Source organism: Coturnix japonica, chromosome 4 (assembly GCF_001577835.2).
Source record: "Coturnix japonica isolate 7356 chromosome 4, Coturnix japonica 2.1, whole genome shotgun sequence".
Lineage (NCBI taxonomy): Eukaryota > Metazoa > Chordata > Aves > Galliformes > Phasianidae > Coturnix > Coturnix japonica.
In genome coordinates this window covers 20,656,200-20,675,774 of record NC_029519.1, presented here as the reverse complement: position 1 = coordinate 20,675,774, position 19,575 = coordinate 20,656,200, and the positions used below count along the sequence as shown (strand labels likewise).

Below are 19,575 nucleotides of genomic sequence, written 5' to 3'. Positions count from 1 at the left end.
TCAGTTTGCTTTGCTTTACATTTTTTGAAGGAAGACCCTGGCATATGCTACACAGTTTCTCAAATAATATTTTCCCGTTTTTATTTAGAGCTGAGCTTGGCAAAGCAAGGATATGAACAATTATACAGGTGGGCTACTCAGGGGGAGTGAAGATATAAGGCATCCAATCAGGTATTGGCAACCTGCAGCACTGTAGAAATGCCCCTCCAACAGATTTCTGTAGTTCCAGCGCGGGAGACTGCCAGCAATGGGAGAAGTTCAATGGGCAGAAACAAAGAGAAGAGCAAGGAAGTCGAGGTAAGAGAGAGGCTTTACTTTGGTACGGTAGAAAAAGTCTGCCTTTTGTAGCCAATGTTTCTGGCTGCTCAGCAGGATGCATTGTGCTGTAGCTGCAGCCTGCTTTAGCACGCTGAATCAAGCTCCTCTGAGAACATCTCAGCTTTATGAGAAAAAGGAGCATGCTGGAAGAAAATAAAAGAAGTTACAAACTGCACTGGGGAGTGGGGAGGTTTTAACATTTTTGTTTCTGTGCATGTAGTCCACTACTGCTGACAGTCATTGTTCCTTAAAGGTTTCAAGTAGCAGTTGCTTTATTACTGGTTAGATGAAAAAGTAGCTTTAATAAGACTCCTATCTCTGCTTAAAAACAGCAAAATACCATGTTAAAGCCTGCCTTTCTGATGCATGTATAATTCATAGCAAATATAGGCATGAGCTCAGCGACTTACTCGTTATTATCATTTAAAAAGCATCAGTGTTTTTTGATTCATAAACATATGAGTGTTCCTTCAGTAAGTATTGTGTGCTGTTGTTCCAATTAAGAAATTGTAGGTTCATATTACATTAATGGTTAAAATAGAAAGTACAGAAAAGCCAGTGCCATTTTCTAATGGTACTTTTACAGGTAGAAATTTCTTTTTCTCTGCATAGTTTGAACATACAAGACCAAAAAGAATCTCCAACAAAACCAAACATCCCTCCCCACACCCCTGAAAAAACAAGCAGCTTGTTTCTATATGTAGCAGTAGATGTACATAACAGGCATCTGCTGTTTCTTGACTCTGGTATTTTTTTTATTTATTTATTTTCTCCCTGCTGCTGTATGGAAAGTAAGAAACTGCAAAAAATAAAAAATAAAAAAAAATATTTTTTTTAAGTATTATCTTGTGTGATTAGGTGGTAAGCTGCATCCCTGTGTTTTAACTTATCGTATGGTGTGTTTGACCTTTGTTGCGTTCAACACGATTGATACTCCTAGCATGTTTGATTGCAGAAGAATATTGGTAAGCTTGCAGACTTTTCATTTAGCATGCCTTCCCACCCCCCCCTTAAAATATTTGGCTCCTACAAGTTCATGGATTGTGGTTATGCTGTTTGTTTGAACACCTATGTATAAACGTTGTCCTTCTCTGGAAGTAGCCCCAGTTACTTATTGATAGTACTGATATCAGAATGAATTGTTTCTCCATATCTCTGTTCTGAAACAGAAAGCTTTTGCTTTATCTTTTTTCTTCTAGTGATTGGTTAAGGGTCAGGGTTCAAGTGGCAACTGTGCTTTGTATTAAGACTTGACATTTGAAAAACAGAAGCATAAAACATAGCCTTAAGAATGCATGCAAAAATATAAAACATGCTCATGGTTTAAAATTGTTCTCTGACATTGTGGCTTTGGCTTGATCAGTAGACTCATCTGGGGAATACATGCAACATGTGTACAGATCAGATAGGTGTGGTAGTTAATTTAGCATGTGTAGGGGGGAATTGTGGAGCATCTGAATCAGAAGAATAATTTCATATACTTTTATTCATTCCCCCCACTCCCCAAGGACTAGGTTCATTAATTTCATTAATACTTAAATATCTCAGTGTACAGTTGTACAATAGTACAATCAATAGGTAAACAGAGATTTAAACAGATGTTTCATTAAGAAAGTTTATCGTGAAGAAAAGATAATCCATAATAAATGGAAGTGCTCACCGATGTTGAAGGCTTGCTGTAAACTCCACAAAGGAGTGATCTCCAGAGGAAGACATCCTGCCTTACTGGTATTTGGCCCTTAAATGAGATCTGGGAGAGGTGGAGCCAAGCTCCACCCGTTGCAGCTGAATTACCTTCACCTGTGCTCCTGCAGCTGACTCATTGCTTGTCTTAGGTGGTCAGTCAGAGGTTCAGGTTGTGGTCAGCAGTTTCCCATGCACTTAGAAAAAACCCAAGAGTCTTTTCTCAAATATTTTACATAGCAAAAAAATAGCAAAATGGCCTGGTTGGCTAAGCTCGTGGAAGTTTTCTTCCTTTTAGAAGAACAATATTAAATAACAAACACCCAGCTTCCAGTTTGCCAAAGTGACCTCTGCTGGCAGAGCTCTATCCTACTGCACAAAATCATGTTCCTCCCTTATGACTATCAGTTACAGAGTGATGGACAGGGTAGCGGAAGTATTATACTGTTTTTCACATAAAACCTACGCCTTCAGTAAATTATGAAGATAAAGTTGGTTTTGTGGATGTGCTTTTGGAATAGTGAACAAGGCTTCTTACTGTTCTGAAAGAATTTCTCAAGCCTATTTAAATAGTCTTCTATCCCTGCCTTTCTTGCACAGCATGCTTCTCACAAAGGAAAACTTCCTTGCTTATACTCTGCGTTTCTTTGTGTTGTTGGATATACTGCTTTTCAGTTGCTCTGTGTTCATGTTATTCACTGATCCTGTTTGTGTGAGTACCTGCTTCCTCCGCCTTTCCACTAGTAGGGATCCTGAAGTGAAAAAACTAGAGAAAGAAATTAAATGATCATCCTAGGGTGGTGAGAGCATCGTCATGTGGAAAACTGAAGTATTTTCCAATTGCTAGGATAGCAGTTTTTAGGATTGTGTGCTAATTACTATTACTGCTTGGGAGTTTTACATGAGATATCCCTACAACAGTTTTAACTGTAAAGATGTGTTCATCTTCTGTCTAATTGCAAAGCACTTTGCAGAGAATGGTTCACCAGGTTCACAGTGAATTTCATAGATTTGATTGACTTAAGAACCTCTGTTGCATATGATTCATGATGCAGCTGATTTTATAATGCTCTTCTGTAATTACAGTTGCTTGCATACATGCTTTATCTGAAAGTTTTCACAAGGGGCTTCACACTTTTACCAACAGTCGCCAAATGTTGAGAATGCTAAGTGCAATATTTGTTATGGGCCACTTCATTATTAATTATGGGCCATAGGTGCTTATTATGAAAAAATGATGAAGATTAAGAATGCCAATATGATAATAATGGCTACATGGAGCTTCTAAAAGTAGTCCTTCTATACTACATACCTTGTTTGAGAAAAAACTTTTAACTAGGGTTAAAGCTAATATTTTCCCTAAATCTTATAAACCAGTTAAGAGATGTTGACTTGATTTTGAGAGAGCAGTGGTAGCTCAGTGTTCTTAATGAGAATATATATTTTTTAATAGGTACTCTCACATGATACTTGCTTAACTTCAAGCAGATGTAATGACAGATAACATTATAAAAGACATTTTCTTGCATGCTACAAGAAAATACTTATACATCCCTATGAAATTAGTTTCGTGGCAATTGTGAAGTGCAGCGGTATTTGATACTCAAAACCTGTCTATAATTGGAGAAAAATAGTATGGTTTTACACATCTTCCTTTTGTTTTATTGTCTTATAACTTAAAGTCGAACAACGCAATGGATTTTTTAGATAGGGAAGCACACTGTTTTGTGCAGTTAAATTTGTAAATGACTTTGATTACATTATCAGAAAGTAAAATCAGAGTGATTTGCCAGAATTTCACTGATATCAGTGCTACTATATTTTCATTCATTTTCTTTTTTTTCATGTCTTGAGGACACCGAATAAATATCTTATAATTCTAGGAAATTAATGAAGTAATTTTTAATACGGATAATAGATGTTTGTGGTTTTGGTGATGATTGCCTTACATTCGGCTCTTTAATTTTCATAATTATAATTTAACAGTTGAATAGGTATGGTCATCTATTACCTAACACACAGTAATGTTGTTACAGGAAGTGTAGGGATGTTTGTTTTCAAGTATAGTTGTGTCTAAAGCACCATGTAATTCTTGTCTTTAGGAGATTTAGTTTTCATTCAAGTAGAGATGTTGAGGAAGGTGGGGAGTCACGACTTGAACTCCAGCATACGAATCTGCTTGCTGACACATACTTTGACATACTTTTTTTTTTTTCTGTGTTTGAATATAATGCACCTATTACTCGTGATTTTAAATACAATATATGACAAAATCTCTGACCATGTGTTTGACAGTATTTTGTGGTATTCTCAAGAGACATAGGATGTTATTCTTCTTTTCTTGACGTGACCACTGTTTGGACAACCATACTCCACTTGCCTGGAAATCCACCTGTATCTGCAATTATAACACACTTAATGCTTCCTTTTCTGTAATGCTGTGATGATAGCTCTTTGCTGTTTTTAACAGATTGAAATATTCCCCAGAAAAGTATAGTTCTAAGTCTATTCGTAAGGTCCTTCAGATGCTTTAAAGAAGAAATTAGCTATGCCTTCTGACATAGCTAATTCAGGAGCTGTTATTACTTTTAACTGGCAATTTCATGACAGTAAGAGAAAAGAAGTGTTACTTCACACAGGCTAGGTTTGTTCTACTAATTTGGGGTCCTTTTATCTTTTTTAAATTTCTTCTGCTGTCAGTAAGAAAACAGGAGTTTTCTTGGTGTGCTTGTAGTAGCTTACTGTAAGATACTGCCAGTTCTTTACAGTCTGCTCTTCCTAATAAGATTACATAAATGATACTGATTGCATAGAATGATTGTCAGGCCTTCTTTTCATTTAAAAAAAAAAAAAAAAAAAAGATGGTAAGCGTATTTCAGCAACTTGAGTTGCTGTGTATCGACTGTGTGTCAAATAGCAGTATTGATTTTAAAATTGGTCTTCTCACTGATAAAGGTCTAGAAGCTTAAGATTTCATATCTCTGTAACTTGTTTCCTGAACGTTTATAGACAGTACTTAGAATCTGCTGACAAATGTGTTCTGGTGCTGATGAATTTTGTCTATAAGAAAGTTGGATGCTCATAATTCTTTTTATCTTTGAAATTCCCAGTTCCAATAAATTGAAAATACAAGAAGTGTGAGTGCACTTTCCCCTCTCCTTCTCAAAAACTGTTTTCAGTTCCAAACACTAGGCTTCAGTCTTCATTTCACTTGGATTTCCTTCTAATGTTACTTTGAGATTTTATGAAGGAAGCATTTGCCATATTAAAAAGTTAATGTAATTTTCTTCCTGCCAAATATTTGTTGTTGTTTTTTAAATAAATAAATAGGAAACCTCAACAAACCAACCAAATAAAAAAATCTGACATCGTTTGCAATTAGCAATTGTTGTCCTGTCTTCAGATATAACCTTCCATTCACTTGAGTTTCATGACTGAATTAGAGTTCCTCAGTTGTGTTGAAGTAGTAGTTGGTTTACTAAATCAATTCCTGTTTCTAAGTCTGGTAGCTGAATGGGGTTATCTGGAATTGGAAACAAATCAGAAAGCAAAAACACTGATAATTTGCTCCAGGTACGATTCATGCTGACTTTTATTATGAACTGTTGCAGATGATGCAATTCAAACAAAAGTTATCTGGGATAGGGCTTAGTAATCAATAAAACCTGTGTTCCAAGTCTCCTTTTAGAGGAATACTCTCAAATCTAAAGAGCATTTTAGCATGCAGCTGTTGTGGTCATGTATAGCCACAAAATCTTGTTCTCATTAAAGGCACCTTACTGATGTGGAGATTCAGATGATTTCAATTATTCATTTAGTTAAGGAACATCAGGAAGGCTGAGAGACTGTGAGTGTACTTCCACCTTAGCAAAACTTGTGATGCCAGTACTACAGGTATATCCATTTTGTCTAAGCCTTGCTATCTGAACAAGAAAAATTTTAAGGAAAAATTCTGAAAGTTCTGGCTTCTTTAAGAATGTAGTCCATCAACATATAGATTTGTATAAAAATATTTTTATGCTTATATTTATTCTTCTTGATGATGGACAAAATAATACTGAATTTGACTAATTTCTAAGGTAGATCAGATTTTCTGTCACAAGATTTGAATTGAGCTCATTTTAACAGTGAAAGTGAAAAATCCTTTTCTATGTAGCACAGACAAAGCTTTCTCCTTTAGTTTTGAATTGGACTTTGTTTGAATGGAGTTCGGTCTGCTGTGTTCTGCATGCATGTGACTCTGTGCTGGACTTCAGCACAAGGGACAGCGCCCCTGGCCTCCTCTCTCCCATTTCTTAGCTCTTGGTTGATAGGTTCATGTGAAAGCTTTATTATTTGGGGAGGTTCTTTCTTGAGTTTTGTATTACTTTGGTTAAATGAGAACAGGCAACGTTATGTATTGAGGAGTGGAATGTTCTAGATTGGAATTATTTAAATAAGAAGCTGGTTCTTAATATACTTTGAAGTAGTAGTAGGTCTCTGCACTGTTTTCTAGGCTTTGCAAGAGTCGTGATCATTACCTTAAATTGTGGCAGCAGTAACAGTCTGCAGCCAATGGAAGCACTTCCTTGTTCAGAGTGTGGTTGTAGACTGCATCCATATTGTGTAATAAAACCTTTCAGTCATTACCATTAAATCTGTACCTTTAATCAAGCACTTTTATTATCCAAATTTGACCAGCTATACCATCTTGAGTTTATAGAAAGGTGAGAATGTTTTAACAACAGTAATTAGAAAAATGTCTCTTAAATTCAGACAATTCATCTACTTGTTCTATATTTTACATCACTGTCATGCTGAAACATTTTAAAGCAGTTGTAGTGTAATGCCACCTTGATTTTAAAGTTTTGTTTCTCTTCTTTGATTTTTTTTCTTGTTGCATCCTTGATTTTAAAAGCAAACAAACAAAAAACAACCCATACATGCTAGTTATGGTCATTTTTCTCAGAAAATGATGTTCTGCAGAACCTTAAAAGGAAGCTTCTCCAGTCTACTCTGTACCATTACTGAAGCAACCTGTTGCCCTGCTTTCACTGGTTTGTAGGTCATAAAGAAGATACATATTACATTTCACCATCTTGTTACCTGTTACAGTTCTAAGCAAGAAAATTTAAGTCAGGGCACAACTTAAATTTCAAGAACCTGCACCAAGTGCAGTTCAGGTTGGATGTTAGGAAAAATTTCTTCTCAGAAAGAATGGTGTATTATGGGCTGATTAGAGAAGTGGTGGAGTTGTTGTCTCTGGGGATTTTCAAGAAAATAGATATGGCACTGAGTGATGTGGTTTAGAGAAGGAAGCAAAGTAGTGGAGTGTGCTATATCCCATGATAGATATAGCCAGGGAAGGTTGCGATTGGACAGTGTACAAGGACCAAACAAATGTTGGTTCGGTTGCTAACGAGGGATGTAGTGCTGCATGAGAGAGTGGAATGCATGGAATGGTGTCTGCATGGGAGTTGTGAAGGCTCTCTTACTCCCTCTCCCAGGCTTTTGATCAATTCCAGCCTGTTGCATAGAATACAGGAAATGTGGTATAGGTGTGGGTGTGAATGGGTCTTCCCAAGCCCCGTGTCAGGGCTATCACACTTTGAGATATGCGGTGCCAGGAAGGCGTGTTAAGAGCCTTGAAAACTGTTGTTTCTGCCTACAGTGCAGAAAGGAGGCCACAGCAAACATAGAGATGATACTGCTGTGAGCTCAGCCTAATGGCATGCCTTGCCTAAAGTGTGCTTAGAGTCTTGTTAGTGAGTAATCCCCACTGTAAGCTAATGTCTGCAGGTAACACTGTCTGGCTCTCCTAAGCTGTAATGATTATTTGAGTCATTCCTGGCTCTTTGCTGAATTTATTAAAAAGTCTGCTACAATGAAAAAACAAACAAACAAAAAATATATATCCAAAAACTATAATATATGTGTAAATGGTCACAGATTGCATTATCAAGCTAATTGCAAGACAATAGATTTTCAGAGAAATTTGACATTTATTCTTAGGAACACTCCCCTTAGAATGAGCTTAACTTTCTTTATTCTGAGATTTTGTAATCAAAGCATCTGTTACCAGTAAGGCAAATGGAAAATTTTGAATTATTTGGAAAAATGACAACAACAAAAACACCACAAACCACAGCAAGAAAATGTTGTTTTTATTCTGCAGCGGAGTAACCTTATGAAAGCTTGATTTCACTTTGGAGGAAGTTACAATGAGGAAAAAACACATTTTCTATGACCTGCTGTGAAGTTACAGTGCAAAGTTTCTTTTCCTGTTTTTTCTGTGGCCTTACTAATTGTTCCATCCTCCAATTACTGGTTAGAAACACTAAAAGTTGGAATACTTTAAGAAAGAAAATATCACAGAAAAAAAATACAGATTTTTTTTAAGGTTTCCTAACTCAGCTTACTCTGGCAAGTTTCAGTGAATTCTTTAACTGTGGAAGTTCACTACTCCATTCAGTGTCTCTCCTGCAGTTGATAGCTTGATCTAGAAGGGGAATGTGCCATGGGGTAGATTTGGGACTGACTAAACTGATCTAACTGCAATCCAATGTGTGCTGTAGAAGAGGTGGGTATATAAACATCTAAATGCTAACAGGTGTTTCTGTCGATGTCAACTGTCTTTTTTGGGATAGGTACAAAAAGAATATTGAAGTGCAAATCCCTCAGCAGGAAAGTAATATAAGCATTCAACTGACATATTTAGGTTAAAGGTACATGAATATAAATACAGAAATATAAAGATATATATACAGAAATATAAAAGATAGATGAATATTCCTAATATTGAATATTAATGCTTGTGTTGCTGGTCTTTCTGGAGAAATGATCCACCATGTGCTTTAGCTGGGTGCTAGTTAATTTCAGATGAGATTTAAGATGATTTAAGAAATTAGTGAGGCACTGAGCATTTGTTATTTTGTTCAATTTGAATCCTAGTTGATATTTTAACTAAACCCATCTTAGCTGAAGGTAGACTGAGGTTTTCTTTCTGAGTAGGAAGGTTAAGGAGTTGTGTTGGGCTGTAGGAGACAGGTCAGTACAATACTTCAGATCTGCATATACTGAAATACCCACATTACCTAGGTTCATCTTTTGACTTCTCAATCTAAAATTTTTTTTTAATTTTTTTTTCCTCCCATTTTTTTTCCTCTAGTGGGTTTTATCTGCTTTACATCATTGGTATCTTGACTTCATCAATGCGACCAATCATTTCAGGTTATTAAGTGATGTGTAAAGGAAGTGCTTTGGCTGTAAAATGAGTTCTGAAAAAAAAGTGTTAAATTTATTATGTGCTAAGAATATCATTTTGGTGTGGCATATAGATTGCTTTTCTATCTATTTGAGCTTCTTGTAGGGTCTTGTCCTTTATGATAATCCCAAAAGGGTTTTATTTTATACCTCCATGCAGCTACCTGGTGATAAAACTTCAAATTGCAGCTGTCAGAGATTAAATAAAAGCACCTATAGAGTAATCATTGGTCTGTACAAATACTGTTGTGAGTGACAGTGTCTGAGAAATTTTGAAGAATTTGAACCACTTGAATAGTCCTGCCCAAGTTTATTACAACTTTTGATTTAAAAAGCAAAAAACAAAAAGGTTTTGCATAAACTGGGGAATGGTGATTGTTTTAGGATAAAGGATGTGTTTTACTTTGTGCATGAAACAATATGGTGCTTTTACCAGATGTCCTCATAAAGTTAGTTATAATTCATATAGTGTTAAGGCCTCCAAAAAACACATTATGAAACATTGGCCTTCACTTCTGCACCTGAAAATAATGTCTAACGAGCTATGATTTGTCATGCATGTAAAATTGTGGGTATAAAAACAGTAGAGCGTGTCGTAATGAAAATCAATTCTAAACACTTTGAGCACTTGATAAATGTGCCATAAAATTCACCTTACACAAAAGGAAAAAAAATGAACAAAATGTGTAAAGTTAAAAATTCCCCCTCTGGTGAGCTAAGCAGCTCCTGGAAGGTACCCCTTGACATCAGTGGCCATAATGAGTGTATGTTACTGTACGCTTGTACAACTTTAATGGCATTTGGAACTAAAAATCTGTGGCTCAAAGGTACCAGATTAGTGAATTATATGTGTATATGCCTGCAAGTCCCCAAAGTCTGAATTGAGTACATAGAAGTCTATGCCATGTATAGTAATTATCTAATATAGTTACTTTTTCATGCTATTGTGGACATTTGAACATATTTCTGCAATGGCATTTAGCTTTTATATATATATGATAAAACTGTAATTTCAAGCAAGTCTGAATTGTGTATAACAATTAAAAAATAGCTCAATTAATAATTAAGGCTAGATCAAAAACCCTATTTCAAACAAAAAAAATGTTGAAGCTTGTGATCAAGCATTTTAGTATACCTGCATTGTTTTTACCTAGGGCACATGGAATTGATGTGTGGGAAATTATTTGCAAAGATTTAAGTCAAATTATTACATATTGCTCATTCTGCTTACATGTTCCTTGTGGTTGCTTAAAGCCTTTACCTATTTGGCTTTTAGAAACTAAACTTTCTAATACCTAATACTCTCTTACTTTTCAATTCTGGAGTAAGAGATTCACAAAGTAAAAGAACTTATATTAAATCTAAAATATTACATAGCTGTTAAATACAGAGATGAAATACAGCATGCAGTGTTATATTTGCAGAATAATAATTAATATTTACAATCAAATGATGTTTGCTGACTGCACAACTCTAATAGGGAAATCTTCAGACTTGAAATAGGATGAAAGTTCGCTGGATCCTTGATCATTGCTCTTGATGATCCAGTCCAGCTCCCTTTTCTCAGAATGGTTTAAAATGAGATGATGGCTGAGAGAGCTCTTTATCAGCACTTTTTATTGCTGTTGAATGTAGGTGGTCAGCCTAAGTTGTCAGTTGTCTCATTGGTTGCATAGCCCCATCTAATCTCTGTTTTTTTTCCCTGTATATCTAAAGCCACATAGTTATTGTTACATGGGTAACTATTACTTTCTGGTCTTCACTCACGAATTTGTTACAGTGATGTAAAGCCACAGAACCTTCTAATTTAGTGATTTGGGTAAGCTTCCCAACTGTTAGCTGTGTTATCTGTGGCAGTTATGTTTGTTTTTTGGGCATGTTCAGACCCTGTGTTTTCTGAGAAGTGCCTTCAGATGAGCATTACCCTGTGTATACAGGTATGTGAATTTATTTATTCCTTTTAAAGAAGATTGGTAACATGAATGAATCCATTTCAACAGATAACAATATCTACTCTTACTGATGCTCAGTGCTTCCCATTTTGAGGATATTTTTAGCTGCTAATGATTTTGCTGATCATTAAATGTTTGGCCTAAGTACTCTGTGCTTTCCATAATACTTTCAGAATACACCTTAAAAACTTTCATCTCGCTCTTGCCAGAGTTTGTTATTCAAAAGCTTTAAACTTGTTTTGCTTCCAAAATGCAGAAGACTGTCATGCCATTTAACAGTAAACAACAAAAATATATTTGGATAGGTACACCAGCAAAATTTACAACCCCAGTAAACTGAGAACACATTTGGCAGTCTGCTACAAGTTTCATTATACTGCACTGGGAATGTAATACTGTAATCCTTGCATCAGTTCCTTTTCATGAGTCAAAAACAAAATAAACAATAAGAGAGAATTCAGCATCATGCAAGATACTAATAGAAGGCTTTAAATCTTTAAACTAGATAGGATGAAACTTTCTAACCAGATTAGACTTCTGCACAAAAAGTACAGTTTCTTAAATCCCCTCACTGCTTTTTCAGTGTATCTAATGACAATATAATGTTGATACTGCAAATGTTTTCAGCTTGCTCATTTATTCGTAATTACTGTACATAACTAGAATGACACCAAGAAGTACAAGCAGTTCTTGCTGAGGAACATAGTGGAAACAGATGAAGAATGATGGAAAAGATGATAGAACAAAACAAGCAATTTATGGAAAGTGGATCCATTATGGCAGTCCATACAATTTTATATATCTTAGTTTTAATAAAATCCTTTTTTTTTTTTTTTTTTTTTTGTTGTTTTCCTGTGTACATATAAATGTGCATTTGTGAAGAAGATCCAAAGCACTTGTACTAAGTACAGGTTTAGATAATTTTTTTGCAGGGATTTCTACTTTTCTATTTAACATTGGATTAAAAGGACTAAAAAGACCAACAAAACTTCACTGCTGAAAAAATGTATTACAGATGAGAAAAGAAAAGAGTGTTAAGATGACCAGGCCCAGAGAGGATGGTGGTAAATGGAATCATGTCCAGCTGGCAACCAGTAACGAGTGGTATTCCCCAGGGGTTGGTATTGAGGCCTGTCCTGTTCAGTGTCTTTATTGATGACTTGGATGGGGATGGTAAATGCACCCTTAGAAAGTTTGCAGATGAAACCAGCTGGTACTGTTGATCTGCCTGGGGGTAGGAAGGACCTACAGAGGGATCTGGACAGGCTGGATCTCTTGGCTGAGGCCAGTAAGGTGAAGTTCAGCAAGACCAAGTGCTGGGTGCTACACATTGGTCACAACAATCCCAGGCAATGCTACAGGCTTGAGGTAGAGTGGCTGGAAGACTGTAGAGGGAATGGACGTGGGGGTATTGGTAAACATTCAGTTGAACATGAGCCAGCAGTGTGCCCTGGTGGCCAGGAAGGTCAATGACATCCTGACTTATATCAGAAACGGTGTTGCCAGCAGGACCAAAGAGGTAATCATCCCCCTGTACTCCACACTGGTGATGCCACACCTCGAGTACTTTTTTGTACTTGAGGGGCCCTTCAGTACATGAAAGACTCTGAGGCCCTGGAGCATGTCCAGAGAAGGGCAACAAAGCTACTGGGGGGGCTGGAGCACAAGGCTTATGAGGAGCAGCTGAAGGAGCTGGGATTATTCCATCTGGAGGAGAGGATGCTCAGGGGTGACCTTATCTCTCTCTACAACTATCTGAAGGGAGGCTGTGGTAAGGTGGGGGTCAGTCTCTTCTCCCATGTAACTAGCAATAGGGCAAGAGAGAATGGCCTCAAGTTGTGCCAAGAGAGATTCAGGTTGGACATTAGGAAATAATTCTTCTCTGAGAGAGTGGTCAGGTGCTGGAATGGGCTGCCCAGGGAGGTAGTGGAGTCACCAACCCTGGAGGTATTGAATAAGTGTTTAAGTGTTGTTACTAAAGGACGTGGTTTAGTGGGAAATATTGTTGGTAGGTAGATGGTTGGAATGGATGAACTTGTAGGTCTTTTCCAACCCTGGTGGTTCTGTGATTCTAAGTTCAAGAATGTCACTTCCCCTCACAAAATATTGAAGTCCCGCTGGAACTTATAAAAGTTGAATCATAATTAGTTTGTTTAATCTTAACACAATTAACAGGGTTCCCTTCTTTCTCTATACACAGAAAGCAGTAAATGTTTTGAGATCAACATCCCTGGCAGTCACTGGCAGCAGCAACTTTTTCATTCCCCCATGGATAGACAGCATGGTACTGAAAATGCTGACTGAAATGAGGGTGTTTTCTGTAGATCCTAGAGCGTCAGAGTAAGTAATAAATAGAAAAAGGAAGGAAGCATTATTTGACCTTTTGTATGTTTTCTAGTTAATTTCAATTTGATTTGCAATTTGTAATCCGTAATAACTTATTTTCTCAATAATATCCCAGTTTCTAATTATTATTAATACACTACCATTGCTGTATTATTTTTAACAGCATGTGTAACAGCTTTTTGTTAACAACTTTTTAGTTGTTCCTGAAGCTTTGCTGCTTGTTAAGTATGATTGCCCATGTTCCACCTGCTATAGGACTGTATTCCCTGTGTCACTGTTGCTTGTAGCATAGCAGTTCAATTTTTTTTCTCTAAATAAGGTAAATGGAGCCTTGGCTCTTTATGATTGTGTGACTGTACAGTCAATATGAAGTAAGAGAGCAGAAAAATGCATGTAAAGCTATTACAGAGTTCTGCTTCTGCAACCTGACCAGGATCACTGAAGCCTAGACTTTGAAAGTCAGAAGTTTGAGCCACAGATGGTTTCCGGACTGCAGCCAGCACAGTTGCTTTACTGCCTTATTTTCTGAATGTGATTTGACCCCATAATCTGTACAATAATTATGATGGCAGAATAGCAAACCAATAGCAAGAATAAACTGGGCCTGCAGTAGTGAAGATTACAAAGGTATCATTTAACTTATTATTGCTAAGTTATTGCACCCCATTTTCAAGAACTTTGGCTCAGATATACCAAAATACCTTGGTGCCCAAACTGATCTGATGCAGGCTTAGCTACTGAATCTCTTCAAAAGTCTTGAGTGTGAGGCACAGCCATAGAAATTTAAAGATGTTTTATAATAGTAGTTAAAGGGGTAGATCTTATTTCTGTTTTCTTTTTTTAGGAAGCAATGAAGTGCATCTGATAGAGATGTCCTACAAGCCTAACATTGTTCTTCATGTTTGCTAGAATTTTGCAACCAGAGAGCAGGAATAGAGTTAATTATTTAACAAAAGAGTACTGTTTATCAGGACACTAAGTTCTTCATTTTAAGGTTATTGTAAAATACATATTTTTTTTTTGTTTGTTGAAAAAGTAGTTTGGAATGTAGACTCTGTATTGAATGAGTATACGGAGAGGATTTTTTAAGTAGGAAAAACAGTAAGAACCTATTTTAATTGGCTCATGGTAGCAGACTTCCAAGAAACTAGATTAGGTATAATTGTCTTGGGAGGTTAAGCAACCCTCTTATCCCCATTAGTGTACTTACATAATGCATATTTTAATACCATCTCACAGTAAGACTATGGGTAAACCATATGAGATATGCAGATTCCCGGTGTTGTTTTTTCTTTATAAAAGTCTCAGAAGAGTTATCACATTTCCTGGAAATATGGTTTATTTCCTTGCCCTCTTTTTGATGTAGCATGTCATAAACAATTGTAATTTTCCCACTGGCTTAGCCTCATGTATTTGGCTATTCTAAATGGAGGAAAAAGGTACTAACTGTTTTTTGTTTTTTGGGTTTTTTTGTTTTTTGGACTCTTGGGAAGAGGGTTGCTCAGCTAATTAATGTATGGTTATTCTGCTGGCAGAAATCAGAAGTAGGAAAAGAAGGATCATGATTTCATGGATTTTCTGTAGGGGAGAAATTGAGATTTGGGATAAATATATAAGAGAATTAATTATGGCTCTAACTTTGCTACTAAGGAATGTATATAGATAGAGTCTTAAAATAATTGAACAGGTAACATGAGCTAACAAAAATATTTCTTGAAAAAGTGCATTATTCCTTCATTTCATCTAATTTTAGGTTAAATTCACTGTAACTACATGTTTGGCAAAACACTTTTATTTGATTCTAGGTTGACTTTTAAGAAAACTACTGTGGGATTTTTTTTCCTTTCTTTCTTTTCCTTCCCCCCCACCCCCGCCAAAAGAAGGGTTCAGTTATTACAGTGGGTCAGTGTTTTCTGTGTTTGGAGGTACTGCGTTTATTGCTTCAGAATGCAATATTTTTGTGTGTGTTTGAAGTGCTCAGAATATATATTAAATAAACCTTTTGGGACACCACTACAAGGAATTTGTTTGAAAACTTCTTCCTTTGATTTCTTTCATTTACTTTGTTTTTACAACATATATTTCAAGAAGAAAAAGTTCTGTTTTGGTGAGTTCACCTCTTCCTTAGGGGAGAAGGATATTCTCCAACCATGTTTAGATAAGAAAAAAATGTAAAACATGAGGGTATGGGTTTTTTGAAGGATGAGAATAAAATATCAAAGATACAAGGCAGTCTGTTTTTGATGTTTTTGATGAATAAGATGAGTTATTTCTGGTGGACTGCATTTTTAAAGAGGGATGTACTAAATGAAAATATTGCGTGAGGTCTTACCAATGACTTTTTGAATAACAAACTTGTTTTTTTGAGTAGTTTCTTTGTAGCTATGTGCTTTGTTTTGTGTTTGAGCGAATAAGCTGCATAGTGGTCATAGTAATACTAATTTTATTTCCTTTGTCAATATTAATGACTGTGAAAACAACATAAAAGCCCTATATCTTAAATATAGAATTTAAAAAATACCATACAGAAATATCTATAAATATTCTGAATAGTTAAAAAAAGTTTCATGTATGTGTTATGACCTCTCAGTCAGTTGCTTGCCTTTGGCTATAAGATCATTATAAACTGAGGCTCATTTACATTGGCATATGCCAACAGATGAGTTTAAACACAGAGCTTACGTCTATGTGTTGTTCTTCCTACTTTCGCAGGGATGACTGCATCAATATGTCTTCCTTAGTGTTCTCCAGTCTATATGTGCTCTCTCCCTTACTTGTGAACTCTGCTATTTGTTTTACACAATAATTTATTGTTATTTCATAGATCTCTTATTTTTTTCCCCAAGTTTTGTATTTTCCCAGACTATGAACTCACGTAGAGTAACACCAGGTTTTTTACTTAGAGAAGTTCCTTATTTTTTATTCCTGTTCATTTCTTTCATTTGTGCTGCTAAAATGTGAGGCAGTACAAAGCAATAATCGTGATTCTATTCCTTGTGTGCAATTAGTACTGTTTTACAAAATTCCGGGCACTTTCATCCGTGTGAGAAACAGTAGAATTGCAAAGGTATGAAGAGAGAACGCTATGTAGCTTGTGGATTTTTTTGAATGATAGATGAGAAGACAGGAGCTCATTTTCAAATTCTAGGCGGATTTGGCAGCATTTACTTTTGGTAAATGTGTTGTATTCAACATTTCACAGTGAACACTGAAAAAGGAATTCTGAGATCACAGCACCATTTTTACTTGTTGCAATTGCAATACAACTAAACTCTGTACTACTTAACTATTTAATTCATGGTGCTTAACTGGGCAACTTCACTGCCATCTGAATGGTTCCAGTAGTGGAATATGGCAAGTGGAGAAAGTAACTGAGTATTTTAAAATATTACTTTCACTGTAGAATTGGCTCGCTGCTGTCAGTGAACCGAATTCAAAACGAGATTGCAAGTTGTAGGGTGCGTTACAGATCCTGTTTTCAGCAGTGTTCATCTGCTGCTGTGAAAGTATTAAATAAGTTCTGTAATGGAGAGTGATAGGCACACTGTGGAAAGTTTCCACGTGGAGACCACTACCTGAAAAATGACATGCTTTTTCATTTTTGGATTGGTCCCTTCCTCTCCATGCCTTACAGAATGTTAGGCAACATGCTTTCACACAGCACTTGCTGTAAATTTTACCAATCTGCTGAAGTACACTTGTTTTTAAAAGCTTTTTCCTTACAAAATTGTTTATGCTGTTGTTAAAACTGCTGGAAAAAAAAGCCAGGCTTTCCCATACGCTCTGATTGTTATTCCTGCTCCAACCTCTTATCGCACTGTACGTAGACAGAAGTGTTCTGCTTCCATCTCATTACTCTTTGCCACTGTCTTGTGTCCACCTCTGTGCTTTATGTTTCTTTACTCCTAGGGTATTTGTGGGCATAGTTGTGAGCAGAACATAGCATATGCAGTAAGGAAGGAGATCGGATCATATATACTGTTCCCGATTCCTCTAAAGCTGAGCCTCTTGGCAAAGTATTTGTTTGCCAGGCCAGATTTCAACTTGTTCTTCATTTCAAGTCAAAGTTTTTCTTCTCTGAAGAGCTGCTTTCCTACTGGATTGCACCCTCCTTCTGTCGGCTTTGAATTTGTTGAAAAATATGCCACAAAAAACTATACTTCATTCTTTTATGTTTTTGCAACCAGAATGATTTCACAGGAAAGAGCTACCTGCCGACATTTAGTATCAGCTGAACAGGTAAATATTTCAAATATTGAAGACTGTTTTTTTAAAATAAAACAAAGCATTTACAATTAAATATTTTAAATATTAAAGCTATAGTTTTATAGCTTTAGCTAATAGTTTTATTTTTTTTCTTTTCATTTGAACAGTAGTTCATAACATGTAACACCTCTTGTGTGATGATAATTTGTTTAAATTAGTGTAGGTGGATAGGTTGTTGATTTCTGATTATAACACTGATTCTTCTGAAATTTAGAATGCAATGTCATCTACCATGTTCTCACTCTTAAACAGGGAGGGATTTATTGTTCTTTAGTCTTGCTAAGTCTTGTGGTTATAGCAGAGAGAATATGGAAGTCCTTATAGAGAATTTTGTTCATGCAATGTTAGTTTTGTCCCACTTTCACACAAGTTTCTTTGTATTTTTTAACCTGAGTTACGCAAAGACAGTTTTGTACTTTGTTAGAAATCTTTAATCCTTCAAATGCCCCTCTAATGAAGCAGTGAGGTAGTGTTTTACTAATTACATTGCATGCAGGAAAAGGAAATTTTTTTATGAAAATCAGTTATCCATTTTCAGTATTCGATCAAATAAATCTCTAGCAGAAAAATGAGGTAAGGGAGGTGTGTCAAGTGAGAGGCCATCAAAATGACCTATTCATTTCTAAATTAGGTTACTACAAGTGCTAATTTACACAGAGGTGAACATAACAGTGCCATCATAGTAAACATTTTGCTTTTTTTTTTCTTAAACATGAGCTGAAATCAAGTATAACAACAAGTATAACATTTATATAGGCATTTTTGTCTGTTTGAGAGACTGTGATACATGGTAGTTTGACTAATTAAAAAAACAAAAAAAACCCAACAACAATAAAAAAACTGTAACACTGGAAACTCTTTCAGAAATCATTTTTTTTTCCCCAGTACAAAACTCTATACTTGCTGGGAAAACATTCCTCATATTAAAAATTTATTTAACTGTTATTGATGCCAGAGACAAATCAGCTTGGTTATTGACTTTATTTTTTTCTACTAAGCTGAGAAATTTCTTGACAAAATGTTGATTTTTTTTTTTAAATTATTTTATTGATTTCTGGAGCAGATGTTTGTTTTCTGTATGAAACACAAATTGCAGGATGTGGTAAAGTTGATGAAGTTTACGCTTTCCATAGCCTTCACAAGTTGTGGTAAAGTAGCACCAGCTGTGTTCCCATGGGATTGTCACTAAAATGCCCTGCTTGGATGTACATGATCCTTGAAAGTCTGGGTATGACAGATTTCAATGAGTCAATTCTGAAATTAAATAATTCGGATTTGCTTAATTAGGTGAAACATAATCTTGAAATATGAGATTTTTACTTTTTCTCAAACTCACAGAAATCCTCCTTAAATGCCTAAGCCCATATGTTCTTCATGCTGTGCAAAACTGTTCAGAGGGAACAAAGCCAATTAAAACTTCACAGATCAAGTGGAACTAGATAGCTGAGTAAGATGCATGATTCCATGGGCTTTCATGAAGGATTCCTGTCTACAGCCAAGGACTGGTGGGCGTTTAAACCCAGCTGACTTTTTTTTCTGTTGGCTACTGGAGAATTCTTGGCAGTTCAGGTAGGATGTGGCAGTGCTGCAATCCAGGATGGACAGAGCTGTGGTTAAGATACTGTGCTGTGGGGATGTGACAGCACGAACCTTGTGTGAGCTAATGATCTGCTACTGCAAGTCTGGCAGCCCCTTCCAGGCTTTGTGAATTATGTACAGGACTGTTTTTACCTCCAGAATATGTTAGGAATAGAAAGGCAGGAATGTT

The 19,575-nt window shown here is 36.1% G+C and overlaps 1 protein-coding gene across 7 annotated transcripts in view; it reads left to right on the top strand.

The window, feature by feature from the left end:
- MARCHF1 (membrane associated ring-CH-type finger 1) overlaps positions 1 to 19,575 on the top strand; it is a 195,752-nt gene that overhangs the window by 84,139 nt on the left and 92,038 nt on the right. For 4 of the 7 annotated variants that reach the window (XM_032443960.1, XM_032443963.1, XM_032443962.1 and 1 more), the window contains one exon: positions 89 to 297. The exons of the other annotated variants lie outside the window; for them this stretch is intronic. In XM_032443960.1, the coding sequence (XP_032299851.1) occupies positions 199 to 297 (99 nt within the window). In that variant the 5' untranslated portion in view covers positions 89 to 198. The remainder of the gene's footprint in view (positions 1 to 88; positions 298 to 19,575) is intronic. 7 annotated transcript variants of the gene reach the window in all.